General features: G+C 40.0%; 1 protein-coding gene across 1 annotated transcript in view; it reads left to right on the top strand.

Annotated features, from left to right (window-relative positions):
- Positions 1–20,346, top strand: part of ttc27 (tetratricopeptide repeat domain 27) — a 36,239-nt gene extending 15,893 nt beyond the window's left edge. The window contains exons 10-20 of the mRNA XM_008322460.3: positions 1,244–1,357; positions 3,385–3,480; positions 6,139–6,261; positions 9,798–10,025; positions 11,858–11,956; positions 12,169–12,221; positions 13,373–13,538; positions 15,649–15,846; positions 16,132–16,243; positions 19,521–19,621; positions 20,039–20,346. Of these exons, the coding sequence (XP_008320682.1) occupies positions 1,244–1,357; positions 3,385–3,480; positions 6,139–6,261; positions 9,798–10,025; positions 11,858–11,956; positions 12,169–12,221; positions 13,373–13,538; positions 15,649–15,846; positions 16,132–16,243; positions 19,521–19,621; positions 20,039–20,164 (1,416 nt within the window). The 3' untranslated portion in view covers positions 20,165–20,346. The remainder of the gene's footprint in view (positions 1–1,243; positions 1,358–3,384; positions 3,481–6,138; positions 6,262–9,797; positions 10,026–11,857; positions 11,957–12,168; positions 12,222–13,372; positions 13,539–15,648; positions 15,847–16,131; positions 16,244–19,520; positions 19,622–20,038) is intronic.
- Positions 20,347–20,555: the final 209 nt, after the last annotated feature.

Below are 20,555 nucleotides of genomic sequence, written 5' to 3'. Positions count from 1 at the left end.
TGCTTTCAAATAAAAAGTGTCTTTCCAAAGTGACTAACAAAAAGGCTCGGAGGGGACGCTTAGACTGTTGAACAGTTCGGCTCGTTCGATTACTGACGACAAACGCAGACACTGGAGATGCTTCTTTGCTATAGACCTCATAACATAGCAGGAAGGCCACTCGGGGACTTCCGAAGTTTGACTAACGCTGGCAGCTACTCTTTGTCCTAGCCTTGTGTACCATGAAGACATTTCACGTTCTTTGACCTGTCGTCGTCTGTGGGGAATGATTTCTTTTTCGAGCTGTTCTTTAGAAAGCCGCCTAAGGGGGGGGGGCACTGGTGACACTTCTTCGACAATTAAAGTATTTATTTAAACTAATTCATTTCTCAGAGGATTGACAATTAAAGGCGCGTCAACGTCAAAACAAGCACGGTTTGGGGAAACAAATATTCCACACCATCGACTGCTCGACCCAAATATATTCACCTCGCAGTGCCATTGTAAATTAGCAGAGTCTTGTTGAGGCTTTTTCTGTGTTGAAACTCTAATGGTTATGACAGCCATTTTCTAAAATTACCTCAATTAATTTAATATACAACGTAGACACGCAAATGTCTTATTTTAGTCCGATTGTCATTTGAAGAACAGAGAACAATTGCAAATGCACAACAACCTACCACAGTCTGCTACACAACCACATATGGCATGTGTCAAACTCAGGCCCGGGGGCCAAATCTGGTCCACAATGTATTTATATATTGGCCCCGTGAGATCATATCAAATGTGTACTAGAGTTAGCCTGCCAGTATATAGCCCCTATATATTGGTGGGATTTGTATTATTAACGGTGTATGCGCTATGTTATAGTATGTATATGTATATATGTATATATATGTATATATGTGTATGTATATATATATGTATATATATATGTATATATATATATATGTGTATATGTATCTGTATATGTATATATATATGTATATGTATATGTATGTATATATATGTATATATATGTATATATATGTGTATATATGTATATACTGTATATAAATGTATATATATATGTATATTGTATATATGCATATGTATGTTATATATATGTATATGTATGTTATATATGTATATGTCTGTTATATATGTGTATATGTATGTTATATATATGTATATATATTTTTTTAATTCAAATTGTAGCTAACATACTATATATTGTAGAACTCCATTGATTTGTTGCCCCTCTAACCTCTCTGTTCCTCTGCAGTTTTTATTGTCCCAGTCTAAATTCTGGGCTGTTGAAGTCACCGCACTCTGCCTCAGGACCAAACTGGAGAGAGGAAGTTCTCGTCGTGTTGAAAGAGCCATGACCCAAACTCAGGTAGGGTGTCTAGGGAGTATAGATAGATCAATAAATATTACCAAGCCCTTAATGGTATTTAAATTTGGGGAGGGTGAAAAAACTTCTGTCCCCTCGGGGGGCATGGCAGTAAATAATTGAGAAACACCCAATCGGTTGATGTCGGAATCAGAAATTAAGTGTTCTGATAGTAACTTGAATTAACGTAGCGTTAGCATCGCCGCTAAACGTCAGCAGTACTTTTATCACTTTGTACACATTACTAAGTACACCGCCCTAGATGTGTACAAGAGTGACCTCTCCACTTGAACGCACTTGAAGAGGACAGTGTCCAATGAAGTAATGTTTTTTTTTTGTTTTTTGTTTTTTTTTACAACACCTAATTATTAACGGCTTCATGTCTGCTTTTATTCTCCGGGCCAACAGCACTCAATCACCTCTAGAGGGGTGTGTGCCTGTGACTGTGAGCCGCCGAGCGTGCTCTGCCAGATGTGAATCATATATGAGCCGTAAACTCGTCTGCGCAGATAATTTTGTCATCGCGAGCGCCTCAGCCTGGCCGTCAACGCTCCTCGTGAGTCAAATGAGAAAAGTTGAAGGCGCTCCAGAGCTCCACTTGGCTCACTCTGAGCCCTGAGTTATTGAGTAACACAAACAAAACCATTAATCTGCCACAACCCCGCGTGTAATTCTGGACATGGACCAGCGGCGTCCTTAAGAGACCAGACAAAGGCGACGTTATGAAATGATCGTAACGAAATGCGAAGTCGTTAGAAGATTCAAACATTTGGCCTGGAAGAGGACACCGTCTGAGCACGCAGTTGAAGAAATCGGAGATTTATTTCTCCTTTAAATATTTTCCAGCCTAAGGCTGGGTTGTGGGGAAAACACCGTATACATGTAATGTTGTTTTTTTTTCTCTTAAACTTCTTGTAGTTGGAGTGTTTGGTGAAATGGTCCAGGTTTATTTAAAAAAGAAGCTAAAAAATTAAAAGCTCTCATTTTCCTTGGCAGAAATGGTTATAAAAAAACCCTGATTTTGTGCACGATTTTCTGGGTCTGAGATCGACTGCTTCGGCCTGGAGCTATCCTGCACGAACTTGACGTATGGCTTCTTTCTGGCAGGACACAGTGTATGGAAACATTTCTGAAGCAGAACACTTGGTTCAGACGTACCTGGAAGAATTAAATACTTTATTAAGTCTTTCTTTTAAAGTGATGCTTTAAACTCTCTGTCCATTATTAAGTCTTTCTTTTAAAGTGATGCTTTGAATTAACTCTCTCTATTTAATAATTAAAACAGTTAGTTCACAGTAAAAATGTAAATATTTGATTCACATTCAAGATTCACACCAAGGCATAGATTGTCTTCTTTACATATGCTGTATAGCAACAAGTGTCAAACTCAGGCCCGGGGGCCAAATCTGGCCCGCAGAGTATTTATATTTGGCCCGTGAGAATATATCAAATGTGTATATATCTATATATATATGTGTGTATGTAGATGTATATATGTATATATGTGTATGTATATGTGTATATATATATATCTATATATGTATGTATATGTATATGTATGTGTATATATATGTATATGTATGTATATATGTATGTATATGGGTATGTATATGTATGTAGATATGTATGTATATGTATATATATGTATATATATGTGTATGTATATGTATATGTATGTGTATATATGTATGTATATGTATATATGTATTATATGTATATATATATATATGTATATGTATATGTGTATATGTAGTGCTAGACAGTGCTAACATAAATCGGCTGGTCGTCTTCATAAACGTTTCTTGTGTCATTGGTTAAATAACGTCCACAACAGCAGGAGTCAACTTTGTCTCCGCTCCTGCTGCGGCGTTCACATCTCAATCAATGAAAGCGACTTTCGCTGTCACCCGGTGACACGTGGAGAATGAAAATGCTTCTGATCCAAATGCATGGTTGTTACCATGCGGGGGATGTCGCAGCAACCCCAGCCAACAGCAGACATTCAATTCCTGCTCCTTTTGTTTTCCCAGGTTCTGGTAGACTTCTTTGAAGACAAGTCGTGTTCCGTTACCGAACGCCTTAAAATCTTCTATTGCTGTCAAGCCCCGGCCAGATGGGTCGTCCATGTAAGACCAATTTTTTTTTTTTTTTTTTCTCCTCACTCAGTTTTATATACATACTTAAAAAGATATAAACATCAGCAATACAGTTCCCCTTGAAGGGCTGGTTGTAACTTGAAGACTGTACAGATAAGGGGTCCCCAAATCCCGGTCTGCAGACCAGTACTAGTCCATAGGTCATTTGGTACCGGGCTGCAGTGAGACACAGTGAAAAAATATAATTTTTACTAACTACTTCATTCAAAGAAAATCCAGTCATATCCCTTTACTTTTTTTAATTAAAGATAATCTGGCAATATTTTAAAATAATATGTCATTCAGATTCTGATACAAACAGAATAGAGTCTAAAAGATGTTTTATTTTGAAAATTTGATGATCTTTTGATGCTCAGCACCTTGGTACCAGTCTGTAGTAACGGACGATACTGGCTGACCAGTCCTTGTACCATAAAAGGTCAGGGACCGCTGGTTTTAGATGTAACTACTCTATAAGAGACTAATACATGTTTCTGCACTTTGATTGATTATAAAAACCTTTAATTTCTCAGGTTAAGAAACTCTGCTACATAGACTTTACTAAATGCTTTTTAAGCTCCCGCGGGCCACACAAAACCCCTTACCGGGCCGTATTTGGCCCCCGGGCCTTGAGTTTGAAACGTATGCACTAAAGCAACGCTATTAAAAAAACAAACAGAAATTGGCTGTTACAAAAAGGGGTCACAAGCACTTTAAAGGCAAACACTGGAAATCAATATCTGAATCAAATACACTTTATTGATCTCCTGGAGGAAATGATAGTCGATGTTGAAGGTGATCCGGCAAGGGCATTAGAAAAAGAGCAAGAGAAATGCACTTTAGCATAAAATAATAGATTTTAAAATAGTCTTAAAAATGAGGAGAAGGAAGTCAACATAGTCAAAATTACAACACCAACGCAGTGGTAACAGAGTCAAAATTACAACACCAACGCAGTGGTGACATCAGAATCTAGGACACAAAAACATCCGAAGAGTCCGACTTACACCTGGGAGCCATAATGAAGGGCAAAAAAAAAACCAACACAAACGAAAGCAAGTGAATGCAGCGCAATCCAATATAGGGCGTACAACTGACCCCGTATGTTCCGCGATTAGTTTAAATTTAGCGAGTTCACTCTGCTAACACTTAGAGAGTCTAATGGACTAACATTATAGCATTTATAGATAACTGCAGTAGTACACAAAAGGCTTTAAAGTAAGATATAGAAGGAGGTGTAGTACTGCAGAGATCAGTGGAGGAGGGGACTCATGTAATAACTGATAAAAGCAATAAAGGTGGAATTGAAGAGCGCCTACTGCTGCCTGGGGACTGAGGAGCGCGTGGAGGCGCAGCACCGTGATGCATCTCTCCACATGGCCGAGGCACCGAGAGCTCTTTTTACAACGTGTGTGTGTGTATGCGTGCGTGTGGTCATTTCATTCTAACACCTTTGGAATGAGGCATTAAAGCGTTACAATCGGTTGGTTCTGAAGGTTACATTCTCCAGGTTAACCCCTACTGACCGTGATTGGTAAATACACGCCGGATTGCTATCGACGTGCGCGGACGCTCAAAGACCATCGCCGTCTCCAGAACCTTCGTCGTTGCACTCCTCCTCCTCTCGTAAATGCAAAATCCCCCGTCGCTTTCGACACCTTTCGCAGCTGCTTGGTTTTAAAAGGACTTGTTAAAAAATCAATCGCTGCCCTTCGTCCCCGCCAGCTGTTCCACTGCCTCCTAGGGTCCGGAACTGGAATGGGCCGAGGGCCACTGCTGTGACTGTCATCTCGTTAGAGGGTCACATGACTGTTCATTGTTCCAAAAAATTCCAAATATTCTCATTGGATATTCGCGGCTCATGAGCCTAAAATGGGCCCCAGACCTGGAGTTTGGAACCACTGTCACACTGTAGTTGTTCTATACATGTCCTTAATTTTCCCATGGAATTTATAATGTTCTATCCATCCATCCATCCATCCATCCACCCATCCATCCATCCACCCATCCATCCATCCATCCATCATCCATCCACCATCCATCCATCCATCTATCCATCCATCTATCCATCCACCCATCCATCCATCCATCCATCATCCATCCACCATCCATCCATCCATCCACCTATCCATCCATCTATCCATCCATCTATCTATCCATCCATCCATCCATCTATCCATCTATCTATCCATCCATCTATCCATCTATCTATCCATCCATCTATCCATCCACCCATCCATCCATCCATCCATCATCCATCCACCATCCATCCATCCATCTATCCATCCATTCATCCATCCATCTATCCATCCATCCATCTATCCATCCATCTATCCATCCACCCATCCATCCATCCACCCATCCATCCATCCATCCTATTCTATTCTATGTAATATTTCTAATCTATCCTTGACTCCTGTCCTTTTTTTTCCTTCTTTGTACCAGACGTCCTGATTTCACAATCACCCAAACACACTTCAATAGAGCCTTTTATTCTATGCTAAAATGGAAATACAGCGTACAGTGCCCTTGATCTCTTCCCTCTCTCCCTGCGGGCCTGTTAGCACTCAGACAACCTGTAACCTTTTACAACCCGTTTGTGTGTCTCTCTCTCTCTCTGTCTCTCTGTCTCTCTCTCTCTCTCCGCAGAAACAGCTGGCCAGCCTGCTGACAGACCTCGGCTGCACCAGCTCAGCTCTCCTCATGTATGAAAAACTTGAGCTGTGGGAGGACGTGGTCATCTGCTACGAGCAGCTCGGCCAACATGGCAAGGTAAAGGTCGGACACACACGTGCACCATACGTCCAGGGGGAAATCAACTCGTTTTTTTAACGACGCACAATTTCCATTGATCGTTTTAAATTGCAGATTTGATGGACACGTCACACGAAGTAGTTGTAAATCTATATGAAGAGGCTCGGTTTTAATCTATATTTTTTTTTAAAATTGAACAATTGTCCAGCTGTTTTGGGTCTACAAAACCGTAACAACAACAATAATAAAAATAAAATAAATAAAACTATAATTAACGATGGAATTTAATATTATTGTTATTATACATAATAATAATAATAACAATAATAATAATAACAACAACAACCATAATAATAATCGAAATAACAATAATAACAACAACATATTATTAATAATAATAATCTGTATAATAATAATAATAATAATACTAATAATAATAACAACAACAATAATAATAATAACAACAACAACCATAATAATAATAACAACAACAACCAAAATAATAATCGAAATAACAATAATAACAACAACAATAATAATAATAACAATAATAGTAATAACAACCATAATAATAATAACAACAACAATAATAATAATAGTAATAACAACCATAATAATAATCGAAATAACAATAATAACAACAACATATTATTAATAATAATAATCTGTATAATAATAATAATAATAACAACAACAACCAAAATAATAATCGAAATAACAATAATAACAACAACATATTATTAATAATAATAATCTGTATAATAATAATAATACTAATAATAATAACAACAACAATAATAATAATAGTAATAACAACCATAATAATAATCGAAATAACAATAATAACAACAACAATAATAATAATAACAACAACAATAATAATAATAGTAATAACAACAACCACAATAACAATAATAATAATAATATTAACAATAATAATAATGCGTCCTGCCACAGTCTGGTCTCAGTGATGTGTTGTGTTGTAGTACTTCCAGCCAATACTCCATGTTGTGTCGTTGCAGAGCTCCATCATAATAATACGGCTCCTCACTAATCCATTTAAATGAAGGAGTTTGGTCTCATTCCAGACTCTCTTCTCCTGCTCAGACTGAGGACTTTTCTCCTTGGCTGTGTGTAACTCTGACCTTGAATCACCGTAATGCAATTACAAAAAAAAAAAAAAAAAATCATTATAAAGTGCTCACTCTGTTGCCCCCATGTTTTTTTTTTTTTAGAGAAATGTCGGTAATCGGTGTCGCCACACACGGCGGCTTTGATGAATCACCGCTGCCTCCATCAGTTAGTTCAAACTTTTATTTGTGACTTTGGTGTAAACCTCGAGTTTAGGTTTAGTTTAGCGGCCGAATCAGTGAACCGAAAGACTGCAAGCTAGGACCTGAATTTGTCGGTTATTTATGGACATAGCCTTCGTTGTACGAATTGGGTTCAAGTCTGTTCCTGTCACACAGATTTTAGGTCACGTTATTATAAACTCCACCCAGGAATGTATGTTGTAGCCCATTGTTTCCCAAAGACTGGGTCACGACCCTCAAGTGGGTCGCAAGAGTTTTTTTTTTTTTGGGGTCGCCTCGCATCATGTTTCCCAGGAGTTTATTGACTTTTAAAATATGGGTCCCCAGAAAAAAAAGTTTGGGAAACACTGGTGCAGACCGGACCAGAAGGGTCCGCCAACCAGAAGTTTGGACTCTAAATCTCCAGCTTGGTGTGATGGGAATAAGAAATTACCCATAATTATTAGTGGCTTTGTAATTGACATTTAATGAAACGGCTATTTCGAAAACACTAAGCAAAGTTTTACAACTGATCCTAAAATTTGACAGGGCGGCCAGGTTCAGGAGCAGAAAGATGGAACATTAATATGCCATCTATTGGTGAAAGGGAGGCATTGAAGGAAAAGGCAGACATATAATAAAAATAATTAAAAAATAACATAATTTGGCGGACCGGATTAAAAAGCCAAACGGGCCACATCGGGCCCCCGAGCCGTAGTTTGTCCAGGCCTGGACTATTAAATTCACATGTTAGTGCACATTAACAGTAATACAGCTGTTATATACAACATTTTAAAACTAGTTTTAGTTCGTGAATTTAATGATCCTCCAGTGATCGGCGCGGTCCGCAGTAACGGCTAGTACTAGCTAGTACTAGCCGACCACTGATTCAGACAAAGAGGGATGAAAAAATAAAATAAAATAAAATAAAAAAAAAACAATGTTGTGACATTTATCTCATGACAAAACAATGCTCTAATTAAGACCAATACGATAAAAACCAGTTTAATTTCCAATATAACACCAGGGAAATTTTGTTTTGAGCCACGGCGGATTTTCCAAACGTCCCGTGAGGAAACCAAACCACCGTTTTAGGTTATCACGCTAAACCGTGCATGGGCAAACGGTGACTCATTCTCTCCTGTTTTTCTAATGTTTCCTCAAAGCACGGGCAAAGGGTTTTCTCATACTTTTGCCACGTTTGGCCCATGTCTGTGAGCAATGACTTGGTATAAACCACACCACTGGGTTTTAACCAGTTAGAACGGAGTTAAAGTCGTGGCCTTAGTTCTGTGAAACGTCGACTTTATGTTTGAATTTTGGCCACGCTGATGAAGGGGATTCAGCAAAGACGTTAAGTCAAATCAAGGCGGTGTCGAGCCTGGAAGGACCTTTTCCCTGTCCAGCAGCCAGACTGAAACACTTCACCCAACACCGAAAGAATAAATTAGAATTTGGAGAGAAAGAACATGTTCTTTGTTTTCTGTTCCTTTGCAGCGGTGCGCTGTAAGTCTCGGCTTGTTCCACGGGTACCTGAAGAATGAAGTAATGCAACGTAACGCTCATTAGCCGATAAATCATGTATCGGATTCTGTTGTTTACAGTGTTTCCCTCTCTATATCGCGATTCTCCTTTCTCTCCCTCAGTACGTCGCAGATTAAAAAAAGAAAAAAAAAACGCGAATTTTCCACTGTATCGCAAAATATAGCCAAAAATAAACTAAAAGATAAAAGAATTATACATACGAACGTTTTGTCTCGTTTTCAAGTTGCGATAAGCGCATTTGCGAACGATCGCTGCTAGCTTTGTTTAACCTAATCTAGATCGTACAAAGCATGCTATTTGCTAATACGATTTGACTAAGTGTACTATTGGCTAATTGAGCATGCTCTTCTGTTCCTCACGCTGATTGGCTCAGCATCGCCCCCTGTCTGTCGGCAACACTCTCTCGTTCACTTCGCTCGGCGTCGCCATTAATACAACTCTACTGTGGATATTATTATGTGGGAAATGGTAATACAGCCTAGGGAGGTGTACAACTCTACTGTGGATATAATTGTGTAGGGTAATACAGTGAGGGGGAGTAAAGGGTAAATATATACGTAAATAATATAATAACATATATAATCTCGCCTCTACTTTGAGATTTTTCCCATTTCGCGATGGGTCTTGCGATGGCAGAGGGATCGCTGGATTCCCTGTCGTTCGTGTTCAACAGGTTTCCCTCTGTGCCTCGTCGTTCACTTCTCCGATGTCTTTCAGGCAGAAGAGATTGTACGCAGAGAGTTGGAGAAGAAGGAGACACCCAGTCTGTTTTGCCTACTGGGAGACATCCTAAGGGACCATCAGTACTACGACCGAGCATGGGAGCTGTCGGGCCAGCGCAGCGCCAGGGCGATGCGGTCCAAAGCCCTGCTGCACCTGCAACGCAAGGAGTTCCAGCAGTGCGCCGACTGCTTTCAGAGGTCACTGAAGATCAACTCCCTGCAGGTACAAACGAATCGCCGTAAATTATGAGTAAATGATGAATCATCTATACCAGGGGTGTCAAACACTCGGCCCGCGGGCCAAAGTCGGTCCGCTGGGGGGGGGGTTCAATACGGCCCACTTGATGAATTTTTGAAAGTGAAAAATGCACAAACATGTTGATGGTGTTTGTATGGTACAAACGAATCGCAGTAAATGATGACTATTCTATACCAGGGGTGTCAAACACTTGGCCCGCGGGCCAAAATCGGCCCGCAAGGGGGGTTTAATCCGGCCCTCTTAATGAAATGTTGAAAGTGAAAAATGCACAAACACTTCATGTTCATGGTGTTTGTCGGCGTATATTGAATATATGAGTACACATATATTGATTTTTTGAAGGCTAGATCACGTTTGCCTTCTTTTTTTTTTACATTGACTTCATTAAAGTAATAACTGTATCGTTGTTGGAAAAAACAATACACGAAACAAATTCAGTTCATGGTGTTTGTCGGCGTATATTGAGTATATGAGTACACATATATTTATTTTTTCGTTAAGTTACAAAGGCAGGTTTCTGTAGGTTAGGATCACTTTTCCCCTTTCTGATTCAAACGGACTCGGACGCAGACGCACCGACAAACAAAAAAAAAAGAAAACACACTGACGTCAGGCGCGTTCGTCAGCGGGTCTCATTAAAAACAGCTTTCGCTTCCAGCAGACATGATGTCAGGGCGCATTTGAATACAACTTGGGTGAAGCCAGATCTCGGGTGGTTACAGGAGACACATTTGGGACACACTCCATTGCCAGGTGTGAAGTCATAATTACCGACGTCCACGAGTGATCGGAACGCTCGAGACAAGTGTTAACAACACATCGGAATGCAGCCAAAAATAAAAGGATGGGGTTTTAGGGTCTGGGATGGTTTGATGGAGCGCTCACATATGGCTTCGTCGAACACTTGGCAGGGAGCTCGTCCGACGCTCTGCGCTGGAGGTGTCTGTGCGGCGTAGACACAACAGTTGTTTCTCATGACTGACTTTAATGTAAACGCTAGCGCTGGTGCTAAACGGACAGCAACGTTGTCTGTGACCTACGGGGTGTTGCTTGTTTATATCCCTTACTGGTACAATTGATTCAAATCTATAGTGGTTTGAAGCAGTGGTATCAAACTCCTGGTCCAGGGGCCAGTTACGGCCCGCGACTAGAATCAACAACGTTAATAATATGAGGAAAATGTTTTCATTTATTTTTAATTGTTGAGTGCATTGGTTAATATTATTAAAATGTTTTATCGTTCGTCAAACAACAAACAATAACTGTTTTATTTAGTGCTTCCTTAGTGTAGCGGTTAGCACGCCTGTCGTGAAAGCAACGAGCAGAGAGTCCTGGGTTCGATTCCCAGAGGAATCACATATTCTCTAGCCTGTGAGTTGCAACTATGTGCTAAATGGCGCCTCCTGTGGCCGCCTGTGTTCATTGCAAGGACTTATATAGGCATAAGGGACTAAATGAATATCATATTAAACCAGGCCACTACATTAAAATAATTTTTTTTAGCATCAACCATCTGACACTGATGTGACCCTCCAACGAAATGACTCTGATTTAAAGCAAATTAAAAAAAAAAAAAAAAAAAAAGTCACATTCAACAGTTGCTTTTCCTCATATCGGGATCACTGAATTAAACAGTTTTGGCAAAGGTTTCCCATTTGAACTAAAGGAATCAAAACTAAATGACTTTTGCAGTTTGAAAAAAAAAAAAAAAAAAAAAAAAGAGGAAATAACGAAATGTTTCTGTAAGTTCTTTAAAATGGAGGTTCTCATTCTGTGACTGCGTCTGTGTGCGACAGCTCGGTGTGTGGTTTTCTCTTGGCTGTGCCTACTTGGCTCTGCAGAACTATGAAGGAGCTGCCCGGGCTTTCCAGAGGTGTGTGGGACTGGAGCCTGATGTAAGTACCTCCGAACAACAAACCCTCTTAGAGACTTTTTTGTATTTTGTATTTGCTGCAGAGAGGTCTGTGGAAAGATTCGGTGATAGAACTGTAGCTACGAGTCCTTGTTCTTTTACAGCAGATTGTGTTGGAAACGTCTTCAAGTATTATAATGAGAAGAAATCCTCGGTACTCTGACTTTGACCCTGGTAACCTTGTTTTGCTTTCAGAATGCCGAAGCGTGGAACAACCTCTCCTCAGCTTACATCCGCCTCCAAAAGAAGTACGATGAGTATGAATGCAAATGTGTCATTGAGCTCGGTGGACGGGTTAAATTTTAAAAAAAAAAAAAAAAAAAAAAAAAAAAACAAAAGGAGGAAAACATGTTGAAACCAGGGCTGTCAAACAATATATATATATAAATAACATTCGGCAATTTTATATTATATATTTATTATTTATATTTAACTAAATATAAAAATGTTTACACAAAATATGAAGTGTTTGTAAATGTATTTTCATTTTCAAATTTCACCGATCGAACACCTATTGGCCGTGGGTTTGGCCCGCGAGCCTTATGTTTGACACCCCTGGATTAGAACATTAATCATTCACGATTAATCGGGATCGTAATTGAGAAGGATTAATCGTGACTAAATCGAGCCATTTTTATGGACGGAGTCTAAACAGAAAGGGAAATAACACCAGGCACCGCTGATATGTGTTTTACTGCTGTTGTGACTCATTATAATTGTATTGTTAATATGGGAAAAATGTCAAGAAAAAGTGGGCTGCTCCGAGTGCTCGGCCGCCTAGCGTCGGCGTCTGTAAGCGTGTATCTCGTATCTCAGATCTTTACCCGTATCTCGAAGCAAAAATCAAATCTTTACCCGTATCTCGAAGCAAAACATTAGCTCGAAGGCTTGCTGGTATCTCGAGGTTCCACTGTATAACTGAACGTTAGCTCTGATTTGGAGGAGTTTAGACCATATGACATCTGTCCGTCAGCTTCTCAGATTGACTTACCGTCCTGTCAAGTCTGAGTTGTTTTGGCACTTTGTCCTCCGTGTCCAAACTGACACGTCCCTCGGAGCTCTGTTTTTGTTTTTTAGCACGGGGATCTGAGAGCAGCGAGGAGTCCGGCGAGTCGGTGACTCGGAGCCCCTTTTTTTTCCCTCACATCTCACAGCAGCCTCATGTGCTTTCAGGCCTGAAATTGAAAAGCAAAGCAGAAAAGCTTTTATTAAATCCTGGTTAGCGCTCCTGCCGTATAAGGACTGTGGCTGCACGTGTGTCTTTTCAATCAGGCAACGCCATTTACAGTTTAGTGCAGTTAATCCCGTTGCTGGTGTCAGCACATTCAATCTCTGGCCTGTTCCGGTCTTTTATTGAATTTTCGTTTCTCCGGTTCTCTTTCCTCGCTCTCGCTGGCAGAGACAAAGCCTTCCGTACGCTGCAGGAAGCCCTAAAGTGTAACTACGAGCACTGGCAGATCTGGGAGAACTTCATCGTCGTGAGCGCCGACGTTGGGGCTTTTGCTGAAACCTTGAAGGCCTACCACCGGCTGATGGACGTCAGGGAAAACTACAAGGACGTTGAGGTAAAGGTTCTTTCTGAATTACTTCCTTGCTTCCGTCTGGTAGAAACAAATGAGACCAATGAGAAACAGGTGGTGTCCCAACATGGGAAATCTGCCTTGAACCTCCAGACAACACGTAGTTTGATTAAATAAAAATAAGTACAAATCAGACATGAAGACGTCGGTACTTTTTTGAATGCAGAGAAAGAGCTATAAAAAATAGCCAAATAAAATTAAAAACCAAAAAAAGTAAAAATAAAAAAAATAGCCAAATAAAATTAAAAACCAAAACAAGTAAAAAAAAAAATCAAAAAAAATGTTTTTTGGATAGTAATAAAGATCTCTTGTCAAATTGACATCATTTTTAGATTAAAAAAAAATCCATAAAAGCATTTTATACATTGATTTTAAATATGGTAGTAATAATATTAGTAGTGTTTTGATCAGAAAAAAAAAAATCTTATGTACTACTTGGAGTGCTTTGCGTACCCCAGTGGTTCATATATGTCTATATGTGTATATATATATTTATATATGTATATATATATTTATATATGTATGTATATATATATATATTTATGTATATATATATGTGTATATATATTTATATATGTATATATATATTTATATATGTATGTATATATATATTTATATATACATGTATTCTATATTACTATATATGTAATTTTACACTTAAAAAAAATACTTTAATGTGTCTAGATCAGGTCCTTCAAACTAGAATATTTATAGACAGTTTTGTCTAATTCCTTTGCTTAATTCTTAAGCTACTTTCATCCAGAGTAAGACTGTATATGCTCATTTACCAGGCGTGGGCAAACTTATGACTCATGGGCCACAGTTTGTACCAAAGTTTAACAGGGAGGGCCGGGTCAGGAGCAGATAGATGGAGCGTTGATGTGAACTAAGATAAATGACATGTAAAAGTCATGCATAAAGGCTAAAATGCTTTTATGCTTTTTCTACGCCATCTATTGGGGAAACGCTGGTATTGCAAGGAAAGGACAGAATTTGGAAAAGTTGGTGGTGGGCCAGATATCAAACCTGAACGGAGCGAATCAGGCCCCCCCCCCCGGGCCTTAGTTTGCCCATGTCTGGTGCATGGTCCTTATTCGTAAACCTTGTGTGATGGTACACGATATTTCGTTTTTCCATGTGACGTCGAAAAAGACAAAGAAAGCGTTAACCTAATAAACCTGTGGGTTGTACCTCTGTAGCGTGGACCGTTCTCATCGCGGTCGTGTAGCAGGTCGTCATTTACAGCGACTGAAGAAAGCGACGCTCTCTTAATCATGTGTCCGTGATTGCACAGCATCCGCTGCATCCCAAACAGGAGATTCCGAGACCAAACAGCCACCAGCGGCCTTTTTCCGGGAGAATTAATTTTCTCCTCCAGCCCGTCGAGACAGTTCCGTCTTGTAGCTGAGCAATTAATTTTGAAGAATCTAAATTCAAATAAGAATAATTGAAATCCAGATATGATTTTTTTTTTTTTTTTCCTCTGGCTGTGACTTTGTAGTTGAGGATGGAGGGGTTTTTTTCCTGTTTGGGCTGTGCTCATTAATTCTGGTTGTGTTTCTCATCAATAAGGCTGTTAAGATCGTGATGTAGTAAAGGTCAGCCGCGGCCTCCACCCTCCCATTACTTATTTTAGAAATGAACTTTTGTTCTTCCACGTGTGTGTGTGTGTGTTTTAAAGATACACGCACAATATACAGTGATGTCGTTGACATTTTAATCAGCTAAAGCCCATAAGCTTTAAACCTGAGCCAACAGGACAAGGTTTACGGCTCGATATTTTGTAATGACGATTTATTAGCCTTCCACCGAATTAGAAGAAATAACAGTTCCAAGAACTGCAGAACCTAGGTGCTAATTTCAATCGGTTCTTGAAATAAATATTTATTCATCAAGAACATCAGACGTCAGAGTTGGAACGTTTTTCCGTAGGAAAATACAAACGCGTTTTTTGCCATGAAGCGTTCAGGTGGTCGACTAAGGTCTATGAAATCGAGCGTTTTTTTTGGACGATATGGTGAACGGAATTAAAGTTGTTACTAATGTAATAAACTTAGACTATTAAAGTAACTCTTGTTATTATTTCCCATGGCAGATTTTACAGGTTCTTGTAAAATCGGTTGTTGAAAACCTAGTGGACAACCAGGGAGTACAGGCAGCGAGCTACGGGAACAAGCTGAAGGAACTCCTCGGTCGGATCAGTTCCCGGCACAGCAGCGACGCCGAGGTGTGGCGGCTGTACGCCCTGCTGTACGGTAACGGCAGCAGCTCCAACCCGGAGGACAATGAAAAGGTCAGGAACACTGCAGGCTTTACGACCGCTCGTTAACTCGGAGGTAAAAATGGCATTTTGAACCGGGTGAAAATGATTCTGGTCTCTAACCAACACTTAAATGTGGTATGTTAAGAAATATATTCTGAAATAAATACTTGTTCATAGTAGTTTCTTCAACTTAAACGTTGCCAAACCAATGAGGTAGTAGATCCAAGGTATTTGCTGTAAGTTGAAAACGAAAGCTAAGGAAAAGCTAGGATAAAATATTTTATGTAATTTTTTTTTTTTTTTTTTTTTTTTAAGGCTCTCCAGTTTTTAGCCAAGGCCCATCGCTGCAAGGTTCAGGCTGGTGGCTGGGAGACAGAGCCTGCTCTCTTCAAGGAAGTGATTGAAAAAGCCATTCACATGGGGCAAGGTGAGAAAAAAAAAAAGAACAAACAAAAAAAAAAATCATAATTTAAAGATTTAAAAAAAACAAACAGATAAGCTAAAAAAAAATACCAATGAATCACTAGTTTTGCCCTTACTAAAAAGATTAAAATCCTCCGTTTCGCTCACAGTTCCCTCACTGAACAGTAGTACCATTTTGTTAACCATCATAAATAACTAACTACGGGTGTGATGTTATGCAGATGATGCTGTCCTTAGGGGTGAGAGTAGAAATCAGAGGAAGAGGAAGTGGAGGAATATTTGTGAAGTGAGTGAAGAAGTGAAATCAATAGCAAGAGGTGACATGGAATTCATCCAGGGTGTCAAACATAAGGCCCGCGGGCCAAAACCGGCCCACTAGGGGCTTCATTCCGGCCCCACTTATTTACTTATTTTACCCTCTTATTTATAAAGTGATATTTCATTAAATATGGTTGAAGATTTTTCAACACACTAGTACTGACTTCAGACTGTATGTGGCCCCTAAATGAGTTTGTCTCCTCTGGAATTGGTGGTTGGACAGCAGGACAGCGGGGGGGAAAATTAATGGCAAAGGTTTATAAGGCTGTAGTGAGACCTGCTGTGATGTACGGTGTGTAGACGGTGGCTCGGTCTAATGGATGGAAGTCTGAGCTGGAGGTGACGCCAGTGAAGACGCTGAGATTTGTCATTTGACAAGGAAGGACAGGGGATTTCAGGGAAGAGCCTCGAGAAAAGGCATGGATTCGCGGAAGCGAGAACTTAAGCTGAAGAGAGGGGAGGTCGTCTTTCAGCCGCGTGCGATCTGCTCAGAAGACGTTTACCAGTCAGACCAGGTTCACGGAGAGGGTGGAGGAGGTGGCTGGATGAAGAGGTGAAGAGGAGTGAAGAGAGATTTTTTTTTGTTTTTTTGTCTAATTTTTTTTTTTTTTGGTCTAATTTTCCTTTAGAAAACTCCTTTAGTTTTCCCAGATGTTTCCATTACACTGAGACACACACACAGCTGAATTAAACATCAGAGCAGAGCAGCAGTCAGGAGCTGGCAGGCGGGTGGTCATTTGTTTGCTCTGTCTGTCAGCGGGGCTCCTTCCTCTTCCTCCTCCTGCCGTCTTGTCTTCCTCCTCATGTTGTGTGTGTATGAGATGCGCCCCCCCCCCCCTTTATCGAGCGCGCGTCACGCGTGCTCAACCGAGCCGTGTTCCAGCAGCGTGTGTGTTCAACCTTCAGTCAGAGACAATCTCTGCTGCGGAGGTCATGGTTTACACACGCTTCCAAATACCTGTAATGCTGAATATTTCTCTGTACTCATCTGAATTAGAGGACCGTGTCTGTGTTTGGTTTTTTTTTTTTTTTTTTTTTTAGAAACATTGTGTTGGCAAATGAGGGAAGATCTTAGTGTAGCAGATTATTAAGGTTGTGGTTTGTCTCCTATCGTGGACTAGATGTTGTGGTTCAAACGTTCTCTAACAATTAAAACAAAAAACTTGGTAACAATACAGTGACTTGGTGACTTGGCCAGTGTAATACTACTACTACTACTACTACTACTACTACTACTACTACTACTACTACTACTACAGCAACTACGACTACTTCTGCTACTACTACTACCACGAATGCTTCTGCTACCACTACTGCAACTACTACTACTTCTGCTATTACTACTGCTATATAGTAGTACTATATGCATATGTACTATATTCAACTACTACTACTACTTCTGCTACTACTACTTCGACTACTTCTGCTACTACTTATACTACTACTACTACAACTACTACTTTTTCTGCTTCTACTATTACTGCAACTACTACTACTTCTACTACTAATGCTACGACTACTGCTGCTTCTACTACTGCAACTACTACTATTACTACGACTACTTCTGCTACTACTACAACTACTGCTTCTGCTACTAATACTAATACTTTTGCTACTAGTGCTACTAAAACAACAATTTCTGCTACTACTACTACTACTGTTACTACTGCAACTACTACTATGACTACTTTTGCTACTACTACTTCTGCTACTACTACTTCTGCTAATACTACTGCAACTACTACTATTAATACTAATAATAATGACATGTATTTTTATACAGTGATTTACCTCTGACTCCAAGACACTGTGTAGATATATTTACAGTAAAAAAAAATCAAGTCAGGCTTCAAATTAGACATCAGAGATAGACAGAACTTTATCAAAACCCTCAGGAGTTTCCTTAGGAGAATTTAGGAGGAATTAAAAATGTGGGTTCTGATACAGTCGGTGCAGAGTGTGATGTGTGTGGGTTCAGGTTCACGTTCTCCTACAGGTGAGTACTCAGACCAGTGTACAGTTCAAGCCACTCTGTGGCCTGCTGTTTCTCAGTATTACCACGTCTCCGCTGAGTAATCTCGTCTTTTTTATGAGAATTGGACAAGGTGGATAAAACAGTTTTACTACTTTCCGTAGCCTGCAACCTTGAGTCCCAGATGATTCTGCTTTTCCACATACTGTACATTCCTTTTCCGTGCAGGGGCACAACTTCTTTCAATACATTTTTCTTCCGTTCTTGGGGGAAATGATACTTTAGAATCGTCAGGTTTACGCGCGCGTCACGCCGGTTAATAGTCATCTACCCGAAAAACGTGCAAAGTAGGGGGCGCCGCTAATGTCTTTTACAACAAGAATCAGTGCTGCCCGTTCCTCCTCACTGACGGTTGAGTCTCAGTTCCCGCCTTTGCTGTGACTGCTAAGGTCGAGAGATTGATGAAGGGATTCTGGCCTTCGCCTCGTCTGTCTTTACTTTGTCGATTTGTTTGGATACGGCAGGAATTAAGGAAACCATTTTGAATTTAGGAGGAAAAGACGCAGAAAAGAGTTTGCTAATAACCACGGCTAGTCCGATATCGATACTGCAATTAATCTGATACCTTCTTTTCTCCTCCAGCATCCTACGGGCTGCGGTTGCGGATGCGATAGTTTCCCTGTTTAACGTTATCTGCTATTGACTTTTTGCTAATTTCCGATACGTACGATATTGTCCAAACGCTTATTGTCCGATTCCGATATCAACCCGATACCAATATATTCAGCCGTTTTCCTACAAAACTGCGGTAAACGTCTCGGGATCCCACAAGCGATTCCAGGGCAACTGTAGGTTAGTCACGATTAACCATGATCGTAATTAATCACGATTAATCAAGCCAAATCGACATTCATAAATGTGACATTGCAAGGGACAAACCTCTTGTTCAAAATGCTCTGTTTAACGATCCTGACCTCTGTGTGTCTCCCAGTGACCAGCTGTTGCAGTAAGTCCAAGGCTAATCCAGCTGAAGCTCTGCAGATGCTGTCGTCCACCAGGCTATCGCTGCGTAGTCTGGCTACCAAAGCCAAGGTACAGCTTCACTACTAAAGCATTTATTCATTTAAAAAAAAAATTACCAAATTCCTTAGGGGCAAATTATAATTGAAATCTATCATCACTGGCCAGATTAGAGAACTTTGCTGCCCCCAGTGGTCCCCAGCTGGGAGTTTAGGAACACTGATCAAAGGCATTGAAATTGTTGCAAAAGAAAATATAAATTCTAGAAAGAACATAAATGGCAAAAGTAATATTGATTAAGAAAACACTTCATGTTATTGTTATAAAAATGGATAAAATAACCCAGCGAGGGAAACACAAAATGGCGACTTTTTTCAGAGGCTAGTTGTCGCTGCTTTGTGACCACTGTGAAATCTGGACTTTGTTGTGTTTAAATGCTGATAAACAGTAAATTAATTCCGTCTTCTTCTTCTTCTTTTTTGTTTTTAGCAAATGCACACAGATGTGGCCACAGGTCAGATCCACAGTGAGCTGCAGGAAGGTGTCGCCGCTCTGGAGCGAGTCATCGCAGACCTGCAGGAGCTGAGTGTAAATCTGCGTCCACCAACACAGTGACCAGACCCGAGAGTTCCACCTTTAACAGAGCTGACAGTGAAAGTCCAACCACAAATGTCCCTTCGCCTTATTAAATATATTTAACTGTGAGGTGGAGTCACTTCACTAATCATGATATTTTTTTGTTATCTGTAAGTCCTCAGTAGAAACCTGGGAAATAAAAACGATCACGTGACTTTTAACTGTTAACTGTTTTAGACTCTTTTACTCGGGGAATATGTAGGAAAGTTTGCAACGTTAATTAATCACAGCTTCGCGACAACATGTGCAACCATTGGACAAAATATTGTCCGAGAAAAGATGTCAGTTTGATGATATTTAGGCGGCGTTCACGCACGGACGATACGAACACGGATCCCGGAGCGTTAGTTAACAGTGCAATCAGGGTGAC

Source organism: Cynoglossus semilaevis, chromosome 12 (genome assembly GCF_000523025.1).
Source record: "Cynoglossus semilaevis isolate Cse_v1.0 chromosome 12, Cse_v1.0, whole genome shotgun sequence".
In the NCBI taxonomy this organism is placed as follows: Eukaryota; Metazoa; Chordata; class Actinopteri; order Pleuronectiformes; family Cynoglossidae; genus Cynoglossus; species Cynoglossus semilaevis.
The sequence above is the reverse complement of the archived record's forward strand: the minus strand, read 5'-3'. Positions and strand labels throughout refer to the sequence as shown.